This window comes from Verticillium dahliae, genomic scaffold, assembly GCF_000150675.1.
Source record: "Verticillium dahliae VdLs.17 supercont1.1 genomic scaffold, whole genome shotgun sequence".
Classification (NCBI taxonomy): domain Eukaryota; kingdom Fungi; phylum Ascomycota; class Sordariomycetes; order Glomerellales; family Plectosphaerellaceae; genus Verticillium; species Verticillium dahliae.
The window spans coordinates 894,253-910,466 of record NW_009276921.1 but is presented as its reverse complement, the minus strand read 5'-3'; the positions used below and the strand labels follow the sequence as shown (position 1 = coordinate 910,466).

Genomic DNA, 16,214 nt, shown 5'->3' with positions numbered 1-16,214 from the left:
GTGCTTCGTGCCAGGACTCTCCACCTGTAGACAGAGGCCTAAAGAGCTGCCTACATGCCGCCTTGGGGGCTGTGCGTAGCCTGGCTCCGGGGCTTGAAATGGCCGAAAGTGCAGGTGGATAAGTTCCATGTAGTGGGCAGCGCAAATGCTCCTACAGAGCCCCTGCTCCTTCAATACCAGGGCCTTCTGTTCTCTTCTTTGATCTGACATGAGATGACAGCCGAATCGAGATCGAAAAAGGTTCGCAACCCTTCCTGTCACAGCCAACTACCTTGCTTGATTGGTGAGTTGACACGTAATAGACGACACTCAACCACAGCCTGCAAGTACAGGTGCCAAAAATCTTCAGCGGAGCCTCCCTTCCAGAGGACATCTGGAACCATGTTCCGCATGTCTGTCACTGAGCCCACGCTGGCGTGGCTGCCCTGCATGTAAGGTCGCCCATGCAGCAGCGTGAGATGCCGAACTGGCTTGACAAAAGACGCCCGTGCCGTTCCAAGACTTGTGGCTGCGCCAGTCCCTTCAGTCCAGTGAACCATCACTCCAGCACTCCAGCACTGCTGGCTCTGTTCTCCATACCACTGCGGGCCACCAAAAATAGGGCGGCGGGGTCGTCGTCGTCCGCAGTCTTCGCAAGCTACTGGGCTGTGCTTCGCCTCTTCGGGCTTCGCACAATAAGCTCGTCTAATTCGTGTTGCCACACACGACCCGCATCGGCTTTCGCGACCTCCGCACCCGGCATCCATTCATTGTTAGATTTGTTAGTCTCGGCAGATCGGAACTATCTGACGATGTCCATTACTTGTAAAATGTTCATCGAACACTGCCAATCTCCCATTGGTTCATGGCTGCCTTTTTGAAAACCTGTCCACATTCCGGCATCGCCTGCGACCTGCTTCTATTATTGTGCAATCTGCGCAGGAGGAAACGTCGCTGGCTCTTTGACGATGCATCACAAGGCATGACTGCATAGATTGTCCTACACGCGAGTGAGATGTGATCATCATGGGTTTGTCTATTGGTATCTTTCCCAACGCCGTCCGGTCTCCTTTTTTTCTTTCACGGACATTGGCTTCTTTCGCCCTTGCCTGATTTACATCGTCTTGATACTCTGCGTCATTCTTTGTGCAGACGTCCTCAACTCACTTCCATGTCTAAGTCTCAGACGCAGAAGCCTCGCGCCGTGTACCCATTTTCCCTACCAGCTGGGCGTTTCGTGATGGCTGCAACTACCTCCATAAGCCTTACCTTACATAAAGTAGGTCAGGTAATCATGGTGGCTCAAGTGATGGGTTCGTACTGCCTTCCACCGCTCCGGCTAGCCGTCACATCTATCGCAATGCTGCTGCATGGCCATCTCATCAACGTCCTGGTGAGGGAGTGTGTTATCAGCTTCTTCAACACCCTGTGTGACCACTATGCCAGAGATACCATCGAGGGGCTCCTTTGCCTCATGTCCCTGTACGGCTGGCTCCGCCGTCTACTTTCCTGACGACAACAGCAACCATATCGCCTCACAGGTAGTTCTTCTTGCGGCCCGTACGCGTGTACTGTGAGAGGTGCCACTCCACGTCGCCCTTGGCCTCCAGCGTTCCGGCTCTGACCTCGAACGGCCTCATGGTCATTCGAGGCCCAACTTCAGCCAGCTCCACTGAATCGTAGGATGTTCGAACGAAGACGTGACTACACCGAGCGGTCAGTAGGTCCCAGGTGCGGCGCTCTCGGTCAGCAACTTACTGTCGGACTTCGATACAGTCGTCTTCGTTGACAAATGTGACAACTCGGCTTCCAACCTGGTTCTTGCTCGTTATGGGCTCCCTTGGTGGGAACAGATGCTTCAACACGGTGACGATTCGCTTTCCCAGTGGGCTGTGGATATCCAGTCAGTTTCGGCCTCTCGTCGTCCACGCGTGTGCCGCGTGCTGCTGCCAGCACAAATCTAGTACAAATACATACCTCTTAAAACCTTCAAAGATAAGATGCTGGAGTCCGTGTTAGTCTCTGGCACCGTGCCATAACATGCTAGTTCAGGGGTGCCTTACGGGATATTGCTCGCTAACTGTGCCAAGGCTCTTGATTTCGGCCATCATGACCACGTTGTGAAGAGAAAAGGACACGGTAGGCCCAAATGGCAAGTGGCTGACGGTCAGAGCCGTGGGTGTACCTCGATGCTCGCTCAGCAGAACAAGATCAGACAACCCGTTCGTCTTGGAAGACATGACAAGGTCAGGCAGGATGAGGTTGCCACGATTGAGCCGGACCGAGGTTGGAAATAGCAACCTGATCTCCTTGGAGAAGGCTGCGAGTCTGCTGGAGGGATCTCGAGAAGTTGTGACAACTGTGGAGTTTTAGTCCTTTTACTCAAAAAAATATGTAGGGGAGAATGTGCATACGGATTCTCGGTTCGCTCAGGCCCGACGTTGCGGCGTATTCGTCGTCGAGCTGATCCGCCGCCGCGTTGATGTCGCCAGCTTCATCGTATTGGTAGTCTGGGTACATGTGTTAGTGAGCTTCTGTCGCGTCTCCTGGCAACAGTCCACCGAGTGACCATTAGATCTGAATTATCGCCGCTTGTTGACGTTTCAAATCTTATATGCCGCCCAGGGTCTTCGTCATGAAGGTCACATACCCTTTCGGAGTTTTTGGTCTTTCGCAATGGAGGGGTCCAATGCTTTTCCTGACGCCAGAGCCTCCCTCAACTGGGCTCTCTTCTCTGCGGTCTCTGCTTCCTTCAGGGCCGTCGCGCGCCTGTAGAGGTAGTCCCTCCGCTGCCTAGCTTGTTTGCGCTGAGATGCATTAGTTTGCGCCCATTTCATCTAACTGCCAAAGTCCTCACCAGCATGACGGCGATTCGGCGATGCGAGGCGTGCACAAGGTCGGCAGTTGTTTCGTTTCGGGTCGGGGTCGGTTGTGGTTAAGAATTTTGTCCGTCGTCTACTCCGGCTGGCGCGGTTGGCCCTCAATTTCATACGTGTACGCAGGCGGTCGAGATGATCGATTGTCGCATTCGTCCTTGCTCGGCTTCGTCAAAAGCCTCCAGAAATCTTGACGACCCGAAATCTTTCCTTATCGGAGCTGAACTGGCCCGTGCTATCGCTATCGCGGGGGCGTCACATGGCGATAACGGGGCATCCCACCAAAAAAGAGGGAGCAAGCCATCATACCTTAGTGATCGGCCAATCTGACTTTGGGCGCCGTCTTTGAATTCCAGGATCATCAAGCTTCGCGCGACTTGCACCGAAACAGCGCCACTGTGCCGTCGTACACACCTGCAAATCCGAGGCATCCTCACACAGCGCACGCACGACAACCAAGCCAACCTGCACGCTGGTCGGTATGATGTGACCTGCCCTGTTCTCACATTACCCCGAATCTCTTCCCGCACGACCCAGAGCCGCACCCGAGACCCTGCCGAACGGGACCTTATTGCGAGACATAGCGAAAATACTGTCCGGTGAGTCGCACAATCTTCGAAACTACGCTACTCCCTGCCAAATGCTCGGAGTAGATCACTGCTGTCGGCTCAGCCATCCGAGCGACCGAAGACTTCGTTGCTGATCTTTCCAAGGGTGCTTTATCCAAGCAGAACTCTTGACAACAACCACTCCCCCCGTCGCTGCGCGATCATGGAGGGTGCCTTTACTCACCTCGGAAACCACTTGATCTCCGATTCCGCTGCTGCGATCAAGGCCGGCGCCGACGACCTCTCGACTATCGATGCGGACGAGAGCCTCCTCTATGGTGGCAAGTTTGGGGGCCGCGGCGGACGACGCCGCGCCGATGACGACGACAACCAGACTGAGCTATATGACGAGGAGGACAATGACAGTCTGACGAGCGCACCCGTTGGCGCTTTGCAAGACTTGAAGCTCGGTCACGCTCAGGAGGAGGAAAGAGAGCTGCCTGCCCATGCCTGCTCGTACGTCTTGCTACCCCACTTCTCCCGAAATGCGACTCTGGCCCTCTGCTGACTTTGACGATCCACGAAGGTACTGCGGCATCCATTCCCCGAGCTCCGTTGTCAAATGCCTTGGCTGCAACAAGTGGTTTTGCAGTGCTCGCGGCAACACGACCTCCAGCCACATCGTCAACCATCTCGTTCGCGCTCGCCACCGAGAAGTCCAGCTTCACCCTGAATCGACCCTTGGCGACACTATCCTTGAGTGCTACAACTGCGGAAGCAAAAACGTCTTCCTGCTGGGATTCATCCCTGCCAAAGCCGACACCGTTGTCGTTCTTCTCTGCCGACAGCCATGCGCCGCCAGCACTTCCTCAAAGGACATGAGCTGGGACATCTCGCGATGGCAGCCCTTGATTGAGGAACGCGCCTTCCTCCCGTGGCTGGTCGCAACGCCCTCAGACGCCGAGCAGCTGCGCGCTCGTCACTTGACCCCGAATGTCATGGCCAAGCTCGAGGAACTGTGGAAAGAGGATATGACGGCAACGGTGGCCGATTTGGACAAGGCGACCAGTATTGATGACGACCCTCATCCTGTCCTGCTCAAGTACGAAGACCCGTTTCAGTACCAGAATGTTTTTGGCCCTCTGGTCAAGATGGAGTCCGACTACGACAAGAAGCTCAAGGAAGCGCAATCGGAGGACGGCCTTCAGATTCGCTGGGACTACGGCCTGAACGGCAAGCATCTTGCAAGCTTCGAGCTTCACAAGATAGAGTCCGGCGATGTGAAGCTAGCTGTTGGTGACGAGATGCGACTCCGCTACAAGGGAGAGCTTCGCCCAGCCTGGGAAGGCGTTGGCTACGTGATCAAGATCCCCAACAATCACTCCGACGAGGTCACTCTGGAGCTGCGTAAGGCCGGTAACGAGAAGACGGTCCCAACTGAGTGCACCCACAACTTTTCGGCCGATTATGTGTGGAAAGCGACTTCATATGACCGCATGCAGCTCGCCATGAAGACTTTCGCTGTTGATGACAACAGTGTCTCGGGCTTTATCGTTCACAAGCTGCTTGGACGTGACGTTGCGGTCGCGCCCATGAAGACGGCCATGCCTAAGAAGTTTACCGCTCCTGGACTTCCCGACCTCAACCAGTCCCAGATTTCTGCCATAAAGGCGGTCCTCCAGACGCCTCTGAGTCTGTAAGTCGACACTTCACGTCATTCGATATTCTGCGCATTGCTAACGCTGCGAAGTATCCAGGGGCCCCCGGGCACTGGCAAGACCGTCACGTCGGCGACCATCATCTACCACCTCGCTAAGAGCAGTGGAGGACAGGTCCTCGTCTGTGCGCCTTCTAACGTTGCCGTCGATCAACTTTGCGAACGTATCCACCGCACAGGGCTCAAGGTCGTGCGCTTGACAGCCAAGTCTCGTGAGGATGTTGAGTCCTCTGTCAGTTTCCTCGCTCTCCACGAACAAGTCCGTATGAACGACAGCAATGGCGAGCTTGTCAAGCTTGCACAGCTGAAGACCGAGCTTGGCGAACTCTCGAGCCAGGATGAGAAGAAGTTCAAGCAGCTGACCAAGGCTGCCGAGCGTGATATTTTACACAACGCTGACGTCGTCTGCTGCACCTGTGTCGGAGCAGGCGATCCCCGTCTCTCTAAGATCAAGTTCCGTAATGTTTTGATCGATGAGTCGACCCAGTCTGCTGAGCCGGAATGTATGATTCCTCTTGTTCTCGGTTGCAAGCAGGTGGTTCTTGTTGGCGACCACAAGCAGCTGGGCCCAGTCATCATGAACAAGAAGGCAGCGAAGGCAGGCCTCAACCAGTCTCTGTTCGAGCGACTGGTGAATTTGCGTCTGCAGCCCATTCGGCTGAACACTCAGTACCGCATGCACCCATGCCTGTCGGAATTCCCATCCAACATGTTCTACGATGGTTCCCTTCAAAACGGCGTGACGCACGCCCAGCGACTCCGCCGCGATGTCGACTTCCCATGGCCCGTTGCCGATACACCCATGATGTTCTGGTCGAACCTGGGTAACGAGGAGATCTCAGCCTCCGGCACATCTTATCTCAACCGCACCGAGGCTTCGAACGTCGAGAAGGTTGTGACTCGGTTCTTCAAGGCAGGCGTCAAGCCCCAGGACATTGGTGTTATCACACCGTACGAAGGCCAGCGCAGCTACATCGTTAGCACGATGCAGAACACGGGCACTTTCAAGAAGGAAAGCTACAAGGAGGTCGAGGTGGCGTCGGTCGACGCCTTCCAGGGCAGAGAGAAGGATTTCATCGTACTCTCTTGCGTGCGTTCCAGCGACAACCAAGGCATCGGTTTCCTTTCGGACCCCCGTCGCCTGAACGTTGGTCTCACGCGCGCGAAGTACGGCCTCGTCATCCTCGGCAACCCCAAGGTGCTGTCTAAACACGAGCTCTGGCACCATCTTCTTGTCCACTTTAAGGACCGCAAGTGTCTCGTCGAGGGCCCGCTTACCAACCCTGCAAAAGCTCCCCTCCCTCCAGTTTGGCAAACCCCAAGACGCCCGTCCCGTCAAAAGTTCAACCAGCCTAACCAATACGCTGCCGGCGGATACAGCAGCGGCAATGGGAACAGTAATGGCAGCCGCTACGGTCCTCCTGGCGGTTCTGTCCGCGACTTTGATACAGGCTCCGTTGTGTCCTACATTCCTGACGACGTCTCCTCTATTCACAGCTCTAGCCTCGGCGGCGCCGGCCTCAACACGACCTACCCTCAGTTCTTCTCCGGATTCGGCCACGAAACCTGGCCCGGACTGCCAGGTGCCCCTACTGGTCGGTCCGGCAACCGCAGGGCCGCACGCGGCACGGAGAGCATCGCTGGCGAGAGTGTGGCCAATTCTGAGTACACCGATGCAAGCGCTAGTGTCATTGGGGCCAAGGGAGTAGGTCAGGGCGGCGTCAGCCTGGGCGCGGGTCTTCAAGATGCCATTCACGGCATGCGGCCGGCATCTTACAGCCGCAGCGACCGTCTCACGCAATATGTCAACTCGACCAGCGGTAACCGAAACGGCCCTGGCAATGGCTACGGGCGTCGCTTCGACAAGGATGACGATGAAAAGAGCGTCAGCACTGCCTTCCACAGTCAGATTGGCGGCGGCTTCGACTGAGTTACGAGAGGGTAGACATCAAAAGTCATGTATGAGTCGTCTCGACATTGCTCCCACTGGGTTTAGCTCGCCACAAGCTATACAGCAAGGCAACCCAAGGCTCGGCGAGTACCCGAGGACATGCCTGGTCAAATGACAACAGGCCGTCTCGAAGGAATGCGCATCATAACATCAGCCGATAGCGCGCTGGATGACGTGTCAGGCGGTTCGCCCTAGCGATACCTACCGACGGCTACCACGCTGCCGGAGCGGACCTGGTTGTGCGCATACGACAGTCAAGCAGTGTACTTGCGCTGCTGAACATCAAGGTGGTGCAAATCATGAGACAGCCGAACGAGAGATGGCGAATAGCCCTTGCAGAGTTTGTGGCGGCGAGCGGTTTCCGAGAGGCCATCGCAGGGAAGGCAACAGGAGTGGGACGTCATGTCTCGAGACTCGGGTTGAAGCTCACACTCGGTGGAGCAGGGTTTAAACGACACTGAGGTCCGGGCAGTCCGTGTGCTTCGATATGTCAAGATTGGTTGATTGTACAGTAATCCCAATCAGACCGATACATCTCGAGCTTTCGGCGCGCTACAGCCAGCACATCACCACGTGGTTCCTGGCCCGGAGAGCTAGTGTCGGGGTCGTTCGTTGAGTTACTTCGCGTTAACATTAAATACAGTCATTCACTTAACGCCAATGCTTCCCGATTGCTCATGATGGTTGTTGCCCGTACTCTTCTGACTAGGTACAAAGGTACCATACAGGGTACCGTATCTAACCTCTTGCCATGTCTCGGGCTCTTCTGGCCGGACTTGGGTTGTGCAATCTACAAAAGCTGTTTTCCAACTGTTTTCCTCGAGCGCCAGAAAGAGTACTGCCAACAGGATTATTCTCTTTGCTCCTCTGGGCCAAGATAGATTTCCGCCTGGCTAAGGTTAGGCGACCGCAAAGTGAATCGCTCATTTTGCTTGCTCGTCCGCCCGGCCCTCGCTTGCAACAGCGGTCTTGGTGCCAGCTTTGTTACGGGAAGAATATCGTGAATCAACCTTGTAAGGGCTGTCTTGATTCTGCCTTGGATGCACTGCTTGATGTTGAATATATCCGTGAATTAAATGAATGAAGAACGAAGAACATCTGACCACCAAAATGAGTAGCTAATTCTCCCCAGAAGATGGATGCGCAAAACGGCTATTTGGAGTGTACCACGGGTATAGGCCTTTAGTCTGTGCACACTAGTAAGGACATATATGACACCCTGCGCACAGCATACTGCCACGTCGTCTGCGTTCGTTGAACCCGGACGTTCCTTTTTCAGAATTCAACATGACGACAGCGCGCAGCCTGTGTAGAGTATTCAAGCAAATGTTCAGCCGTTCCAGCTGTAGTAAGGGATATCCATTACAACACAACGAAAGGGGTCATTGGGATGAGGCAGGTAAACGGCTTCCAGTGCAGAACTACTCCGTCGTTGCATCTGGTTCCATAATACAGCAAGTCTATACTCGGAGATCGTTTCATTTTTGTTACGTCAGATCACAACGCTCAGTCATTTGTGGCGTCCAAGTTGTAGAAACCCCTTTTCCACATACTTACACGCTACTGTACCGTCGGCGCCAGACCGCTTGATGTCCGTGTCGCAGGAGATCTGACGGGTAGATACATCCAGATGGAAATAGCAGATCAGTGTTATAGGGACCCTCCAAGGATCAGGTCGAGGCTTCTTGCCAAGAGATGATCCTCGCCCAGGGAGTGCGTCTTTCACCCCCATAAATTATGAGCCCACGACCAATCTTTCTCGACAGAGAGCGAGATGTCGGCACGCAAATGCCGAGGGATACAGGTGCTGTGCATAAAGCTAGCAGCTTTGTCGGGGTATGACGATCAGCCATGCGACGTCATCTGTCGTGGCCTGCAACGCTTGCGAAGCCAAGTGGTGCACTGGGGAGATGACCTCATCAAGGATCATGCCCAGCCAAGCAGGTTCCATCTGTAGATGGCTTGCTGTGCCATTATCCAGAGACGCAACAGCTCCTATTCCACAGCCGAACATACCAGCAGCATTGAGTCTGTGATCCATCTCGTTCGCCATGTCGGCAACGGATTCCAAAGGCAGGCGATCCCGATTCATGGACATATTGGGCGGAAGAAGCCAAGCCAAAACCACAGAGCAACCGATCCCAAATTCGAGCCTGGACAGCCAGCTTGCTGGATCCTCTTCAGAGAACAGCAGCAAGCCCGACACAACTCTGAGCACGCAATCGCCGTCGGACATGTCGAAAAGCACCAACGGTCTATCCCGCAGCGAACCGTCAAGCAATCCAACATCAATGTCCAACCCAACGGAAGAAGCACTCAGGGGCCCGACGTCGTACACGTCGCCTACCATCAAGAGGGAAACCCACAGCAATCCCAATACGGGGCAGACTATCACGACGACGACGACAACGACGACGACGACGACGACAATTACTGGCCAGGACGGCGCTGTACGTACATCGTGATCCCTTTCGCAGCTTTCTTCTCCTATGACCCAGGACCGTTCGCTAAATGTAGGAGAAAACCATCATCGAACGGCCGCATGACAAGGCCACCGAGCTGCCGACGGGCATCGAGCCCCCCACCCAGGTAGAACAGGACGAACAGATGCCAGGAGCTTCCGGAGCGGGCCTTGTTCCGCCCCAAGAGCCGACCTCGCCCATGACCCCGGTGGAGGCAAGGAACCCACCTCCCGTGATACCGGAACGGAATGCCAGGCGGTCTCTCGAGGGCATGCCCAACCAGACAAGGCCTCTCGCAACCGCCATGCAGCCCCAAGAAGGGTGGTCCAGTCCGCCAGACCCAGGACCGCAGGACTATGCACATCCGTCAAACCAACCATTGCCGCACGAGGCGCAGGGACATAACGCACGGCTCGGCAGCAACAGTACACCAAAGGGTCTGGGGTCAGTAAAGACTTTCGACAACCTGAAGCGGGCTGCGGCCGGAGTACATGTACGTCTACGTCAACCCCTTTCCCCCAAGATGTTGTCCGGAGCACGATGAATAACATGTTGGTATCAGGGTGCTGGTGATCTCCTGCGCGGGACGTTCAACTCCTCCATCGACAAACGGTTCCACGAGCCCGACAGCGTGGCGGTCCAGAAGAACGAGGACGTCCTCGAACGGGGCCGATACGAAGCGGAAAACCAGCGCTTCCACCACCCGGAAGGGGCTATGCCTCCGTTGGACCAGATACAAGAGACATACGAGCCCTCTGAGCCCGACTACCCTCCATCGTCCCAGCAGCTACCAATCCAGCCATTGCCGCCTCGGGAGAGTCGATTCAGCGGCATGTTCAGGAAGGACAGATCGCCGAGCGTAGGGCCGCCAGACCCTCCAAGAAAACTTAAGAAAATGAGAGGCGTTGCCTAAAGGCACACTTGCTCTACAACAGGGGTTCCACATACAAGCGTGCCTTGTATGATGGATGGATGCTTGCCGCTTCCCCCCGGAGATCTTGGCAGCCATGACCATGGTACAAGAGAGGAAGCGACTCAGGCTGGTTATCTTGTGTTCCCTGAATGTGGAGTTGCGTGGTCTTTGCGAGGGGACTTTGTCTAAAGCGGCATTTTGAGTAGGTACTCGTTCATACGTACTTAGGCTTCTACATTAGGCAAATCATCCTCACATCTATCACTTGCCGGAGATGCCGTGGAGGGACCGCCAAGACACAGGCTCCCGGAACGGATGCCCCACTGTTTAAGCTTGAGAGCTCTCACGTCATTTGCCCAAGCGCGTCCAACCCCGTAACTTACTGGGGAACTTATATATAGATCTATATATTCGCGTTCTCAGCTGCCATCTTTCCCACCACTCACTACCTACCACCTTACCTTCACTCAAGTCTTGAACCTGGCGCTGGCTCTTTGTCCTCGCGCAGATTCGATCACTCACCACCATGCATCTCTCGCAGCTGTGCCTCCTTGGGGCATCGCTAGGAGCCTGTCTGCTCGCCGAGGCCAAGCCGCTCGAAGACTTGCCGCAACAGCACGTCATGGCCGAGCCCGACTCGACGCAGGCCGCACAGGGACCCCGAGAGACCGGCGTCGGACACTTCAGCAAATGGTCGCGCGAGACGAAGAGGCGCTTCCTCATCGATTGGCAAGCAGGGCGGTCCTCGGAGTGGACAATTGTCCAGGGCAACGAAGGCGGCGATCTCGACTCGATGACTGCCGCCCTCACCTGGGCGTATCATCTGCAGCACTCGACCTTCAACACGTCGAACCCGATCAAGGCAATTGCTCTGCTGCAGACGCCGACCGATGCCCTGGATTTGCGACCTGAGAACAAGATGGCCCTCAACAACTCCCAGATGAGCTCAGGCCACTCGGACCTGCTCACCATCGAAGAGCTTCCTGAGGATCCGGAAACGCTGGCCAACGACATCAAAGGCATCGTCATTGTGGACCACCCGGTCCCGCTGAGGAAGTGGCACGATGCCAAGCTCCTGAGCATCTTTGACCACCACAAGGACAACGGCGCCGGGCCTCATGCGGAGCCGCGCATCTTCGAAACGGTGGCAAGCTGCACGACCATTGTCGCGCGCCAGATGCTCGACGAGCTCGAGGCCCTGCCGGAAGAGTACCACATGCCCCACGAGCTTCTCGAGCTCATCCTGTCGGCCATCGCAATCGATGCCGGCGGTCTCCGCGATGCCACGGAAGAGGACCGCAAGACGGCGCAGAGAGTCCTGGACCGCAGCGACTGGCGCGGCGCAGACCTGGAGGACAAGATGTCCGAGCTCGACGACGAACTCAGTGCTGCCAAGAAGGACCTCGACCATCTCGGCGTCCGTGATCTGCTGCGGAGGGACTGGAAGGGCGACCTCGTCGACACGCCGTCGCCGCGCACGCCCACCGTCAGCCTCGGCTTTGGGTCGATCCCGTACTCGCTCGAGGAGCAGATCAAGAAGACCGAGTTCGGCGAGCTGTTTGACTGGTTCGCCATCGAGGCGGCGTGGACGGCGCAGGTCGGTGCTGACATTAGCGTTGCCCTCAACAAGTACAAGACCAAGGATGCCAGCGGCAAGAAGCGCAAGATCCGCGAGATCGTCCTGGTGGTCCGTACCGATGTGCGCATCAACGCGACACAGGCGGACAGTCTTTTCGAGACGGTCGTGAAAGCCGTCGAGGCAGACGAGTCGCTGAATGTGAAGCCGTGGCATCGGGCCGACGAGCTGGGCAAGCGCCAGATGGTCTGGACGCATGAGCGGGAAGACGCTGGAAGGAAGGTCATCCGGCCCCTCATTGAGGGCGCCGTGGAGGCCTGGGACTGATCATATCGTCAGGTGTACAACAACAGCAAGCACCAAACATGTCATAGACGATGTATGTATTCATTCGTATGATCCCGTAGTGTATTGTCCAGTCGAGGATAGAATGCCATATTTCGGATGGACCTTGGATTTTCTAACCTGAACGGCCCTGTGGTGAGACACGTAGGACAGTCGCGACATGGTACCAGGCGTAATCTCAGTGCGCGGCGGTTCGTCGGATAGTAAGACTGGCAGGCCTTGGATAGATCGTCAGACTGTCAAACAAAGGATCGCCAAGTGTCGTGCGTCGTAATGTCATGGCCCAGTACGGGCCCACACATATGGCTGGCTTGCTTCGTGTTCGTCACGAGAGTCACGCATTCAGTGGTGCTCAGACAACTGCAGGCTCTGGCGAAAGGAGACAGGAGCAAGCCTCAAGGCACCTACCTACCTACGCAGATTAAAAGGTTTGCACAGCGAAACGAGATGTGTCTTGTCTGGCTTCCCAATGGGCTTCTTCAGTGCACGTTATAGGCCAGGGTTGCTGTTGAGTAGTGGGGAGGCTTGCGAAAGCTTGCGGAAGCTTGTGAAGCTTCGGTGGACTTGGCCTCGTGTTCCCCCACCGCCCCTTGTCAGGCTCCCCCCACACCCCCCTGAGCACTGACGACCCGCCTGCCCCTACAGGAGGTAGGTACCACCTAAACCAGGTACCTCCCTTGAAAGACTGGCAAGAGGCACACAGGATTCGGAAGGTAAAGAAAGATCAGACATTGTCTCTCTTGACGCGAAATCCATCCAGCGCACAGTGAGACACCAACGTCACCTGTCGTTCCTGCAACCCTCCAGGCTTCACCTGCTGCACGCAAGGCGCCTGTCATCACACCCCAGCAAGACATGAGCATCGCGATGCTCGTTCTGCTTGCGCCCACGTTTTCAACACAGCCGCCATAATGATCACTCTTCGTCGGTCGTCGCGACGGCCAATCCTCATATGCATCACCCTCACCCTGCTCCTCCTCTGGCACTCTGGTCTACCACCCAGTGTAAGGAGGCAGCCAAAACCCATACCCAACACGCAAGGCGTGCTGTACCGCCGGTCTAGCTTTGATTGGGCCAACCTGCGGCGTCAGTATCCTCGCGACAAGCTGCTCCGTTTGCCTAAAGGCGACCCCATCACATTTCCTAGGGTCCAGCACGACCCTAGCCAGTCCAGCAGTCCCGCCACGGCTGTCGAGGTCGTCCAATCGAGGCGCAATGCCGTCCTCAGCGCCTTCCGGAGGAGCTGGGCGAGTTATCAAAAACACGCCTGGACCTGGGATGAGCTGATGCCCGTCTCCGGACAGGGCAAGAATCCCTTTGGTGGTTTCGCTGCCAGCATCGTCGACAGCCTCGACACCCTCTGGATCATGGGTTTGCGCCGAGAATTCGACGAGGCGGTGCAGGCCGTGGCCCTCATTGACTGGGACAAAACGACCATGACCTCGATCAACATGTTCGAGACGACCATTCGCCATCTGGGCGGCCTGCTCTCCGCCTACGATCTCAGCAGCGAGCCCGTGCTTCTGGCCAAAGCCACGGAGCTCGGCGATATGCTCTACGCCGGTTTTGATACCGAGAACGGCATGCCTCCGTTTTGGTTCAAGTTCTCCGCGGCCAAGTACGGCCACCAGGTCGGAGGTGATCGCGATTCGTCCGCCTCTGGATGCTCAATGTCCATGGAGTTCACTCGTCTGTCCCAGATCACCGGCGACCCCAAGTACTATGACGCCACGGAGCGTGTCAAGCAATTTCTTCGCGCCACCCAGCAGGATACGCTGATCCCCGGCATGTGGCCTGCCTTTCTCAACTATCGAAAGATGCTGGCCACCGATACCCGCTTCACCATAGGTGGCCAGGCCGACTCGCTATACGAGTACCTGCCCAAAATGCACGCTCTCCTGGGAGGTCGTGATCCGCAGTACGCCAAGATGGCCGAAGAGGCCTTGGACACCGTCTCCAAAAACCTCATCTTTAGACCTCTGGTTCCCGATAATGCCGACATTCTTCTTATTGGTGACGCCAACGCCCACAAGACTCGGGCCCACGAGCATGTCCCGGAGATGCAGCACTTGTCATGTTTCGCCGGTGGCATGTACGCCCTGGCCTCGCGCCTGCTCAACCGGCCAGATTACATGTCGATCGCCGACAAGATAACACGCGGCTGCGTGTGGTCCTACAAAGCCTTCCCCACGGGTCTCATGGCCGAGATCAGCTCTCACGTCTCCTGCGCCCAGCTCACCACTCCGCCCAATACCGACCTCCAAGCTGCCTGTGAGTGGTCTGAAGAGGTGTGGAAGCTCCATACATTCAGCCGCGGCTCCCTGGACACGATGCCCGTGGGCTTCCGCTCGGTTCGCAACCCGCAATACCTCCTGCGCCCCGAGGCCATTGAGAGCGTGTTCTACATGTGGCGTATCACAGGCGCCGAGGAGTGGCGCGACGCCGCCTGGGACATGTTCCAGGCCATTGTCAACGCCACGGAAACGAAGCTGGCGTACTCGGCCATTCGGACTGTCATTGTTCCCAAGGGCGGCGAAACAGAGAAGACTGATTCCATGGAAAGCTTCTGGTTCTCGGAAACTCTAAAGTACTTTTATCTCATTTTCTCCGACGACGACGTTCTGAGCTTGGACGAATGGGTGCTGAACACCGAGGCGCATCCGTTCAAAAGGCCACGGCCCGGATCTGCGTGAGGTTCGACACTGTCTGGTGCATTCAGCAGTAGTTTTACGAAGGGCATGGTTATCATGGTGAGCTTATAGAAGGAAAAGGAGGATATACCCCGTTCTTGCCGTCCAGAACGTACAACCCAAGGGATCCGATCAGCGTTAGCTAAGGTCGTTGTTTAAGTATCGTTTATAAAACAGCATTCATGTCAGGAATCATGGTGAATCCAGAGTGTGATGCAGTGATGTGGCAGCAGTGTGATGGCCGTCTCGTAGCGCACTGAGCTCGTCACAACACCATCGATGAGGGATGCGGTCTGGCCAGACCACACGTATGGAGATCATGCCTCGGCAGCTGACGTCTCTAGTCTGTGGCTAACTCCACAACTCAGCAACATCTCTACCAGTCTCTTGACGATCTGTTATTTGTGACGGCGTCTCGAAAGCAATCAGGTCAAGACCGCATTGATATCGCGCATAAAGACATAAATCTGTTTAATGCGTATTTCCGACTTATGGACAGCCACCCAAGAAGGCCAGGCCTCCGATAAGCGCATATCAGATCGATTTCGTCACTGATCTGTCAGAGAGCTCCGAGGCGACCTGTTTCCGACATTCGCCAGCTTCACACATGTTCCCTCTCGTGCCGTTCCCCTTACAAGAGACGTCGGCATGCGTGATGAGGGATGCGACGATACTACACCCCCATCCGAGCGGCCGCCTCTCTCATCCGTCCAGATGCACTCCTACCTCCGAGATCACAGTTCCGCGCCTTCAGAACCATACGTGCCCTCCATCGCAGCCATGACGGCGCGGGCGCCCAAGACCACTACGCCACGCTCAAGGTAGCACCCAATGCTTCGCCCTCGGAGATCAAAAAGTGAGTGCTCGTCCCTGGCACACGGGTGCTCGTCACGCGAACACACGCAGCTAACGTCTCGTCCCACCTCCTCCTAGATCCTTCTACGCCCTCTCGAAAGCCCACCACCCCGACCACAACCCCAACGACCCAACGGCGACGACCAAATTCCACGCCATCTCCGACGCCTACGCGACGCTCGGCACGCCCGCCAAGCGCGCCGTCTACGACCGCGACCACGCCCGCAACAGCAACCACGGCCACGGGCACCACGGCAAGTCCACGCCCATGCCCGGGGTTTTTAAAATTCCGCCGGCGCGGG

At 56.3% G+C, this 16,214-nt stretch overlaps 5 protein-coding genes across 5 annotated transcripts; 4 read left to right on the top strand and 1 right to left on the bottom strand.

The window, feature by feature from the left end:
• Positions 1 to 1,514: 1,514 nt before the first annotated feature.
• On the bottom strand, positions 1,515 to 2,842 carry VDAG_00277 (U3 small nucleolar ribonucleoprotein IMP4; the record flags this gene model as incomplete). Its single annotated transcript, XM_009651654.1, has 7 exons — positions 1,515 to 1,683; positions 1,738 to 1,869; positions 1,957 to 1,982; positions 2,043 to 2,338; positions 2,394 to 2,489; positions 2,630 to 2,786; positions 2,837 to 2,842. 7 exons carry the CDS (start codon positions 2,840 to 2,842, stop codon positions 1,515 to 1,517), a joined length of 882 nt encoding a protein of 293 aa, XP_009649949.1.
• Positions 2,843 to 3,626: 784 nt separating this feature from the next.
• Positions 3,627 to 7,050, top strand: VDAG_00276 (ATP-dependent helicase NAM7; the record flags this gene model as incomplete). Its single annotated transcript, XM_009651653.1, has 3 exons — positions 3,627 to 3,919; positions 3,990 to 5,099; positions 5,154 to 7,050. The coding sequence occupies 3 exons, from the start codon at positions 3,627 to 3,629 to the stop codon at positions 7,048 to 7,050; spliced, it is 3,300 nt and encodes a 1,099-aa protein (XP_009649948.1).
• A 2,072-nt stretch (positions 7,051 to 9,122) lies between these two features.
• On the top strand, positions 9,123 to 10,446 carry VDAG_00275 (uncharacterized protein; the record flags this gene model as incomplete). Its single annotated transcript, XM_009651652.1, has 3 exons — positions 9,123 to 9,521; positions 9,589 to 10,026; positions 10,096 to 10,446. 3 exons carry the CDS (start codon positions 9,123 to 9,125, stop codon positions 10,444 to 10,446), a joined length of 1,188 nt encoding a protein of 395 aa, XP_009649947.1.
• A 464-nt stretch (positions 10,447 to 10,910) lies between these two features.
• VDAG_00274 (uncharacterized protein) lies at positions 10,911 to 12,349 on the top strand (the record flags this gene model as incomplete). Its single annotated transcript, XM_009651651.1, has 1 exon — positions 10,911 to 12,349. The coding sequence occupies exon 1, from the start codon at positions 10,973 to 10,975 to the stop codon at positions 12,347 to 12,349; it is 1,377 nt and encodes a 458-aa protein (XP_009649946.1). The 5' UTR covers positions 10,911 to 10,972.
• A 764-nt stretch (positions 12,350 to 13,113) lies between these two features.
• VDAG_00273 (endoplasmic reticulum mannosyl-oligosaccharide 1,2-alpha-mannosidase) lies at positions 13,114 to 15,060 on the top strand (the record flags this gene model as incomplete). Its single annotated transcript, XM_009651650.1, has 1 exon — positions 13,114 to 15,060. The coding sequence occupies exon 1, from the start codon at positions 13,279 to 13,281 to the stop codon at positions 15,058 to 15,060; it is 1,782 nt and encodes a 593-aa protein (XP_009649945.1). The 5' UTR covers positions 13,114 to 13,278.
• Positions 15,061 to 16,214: the final 1,154 nt, after the last annotated feature.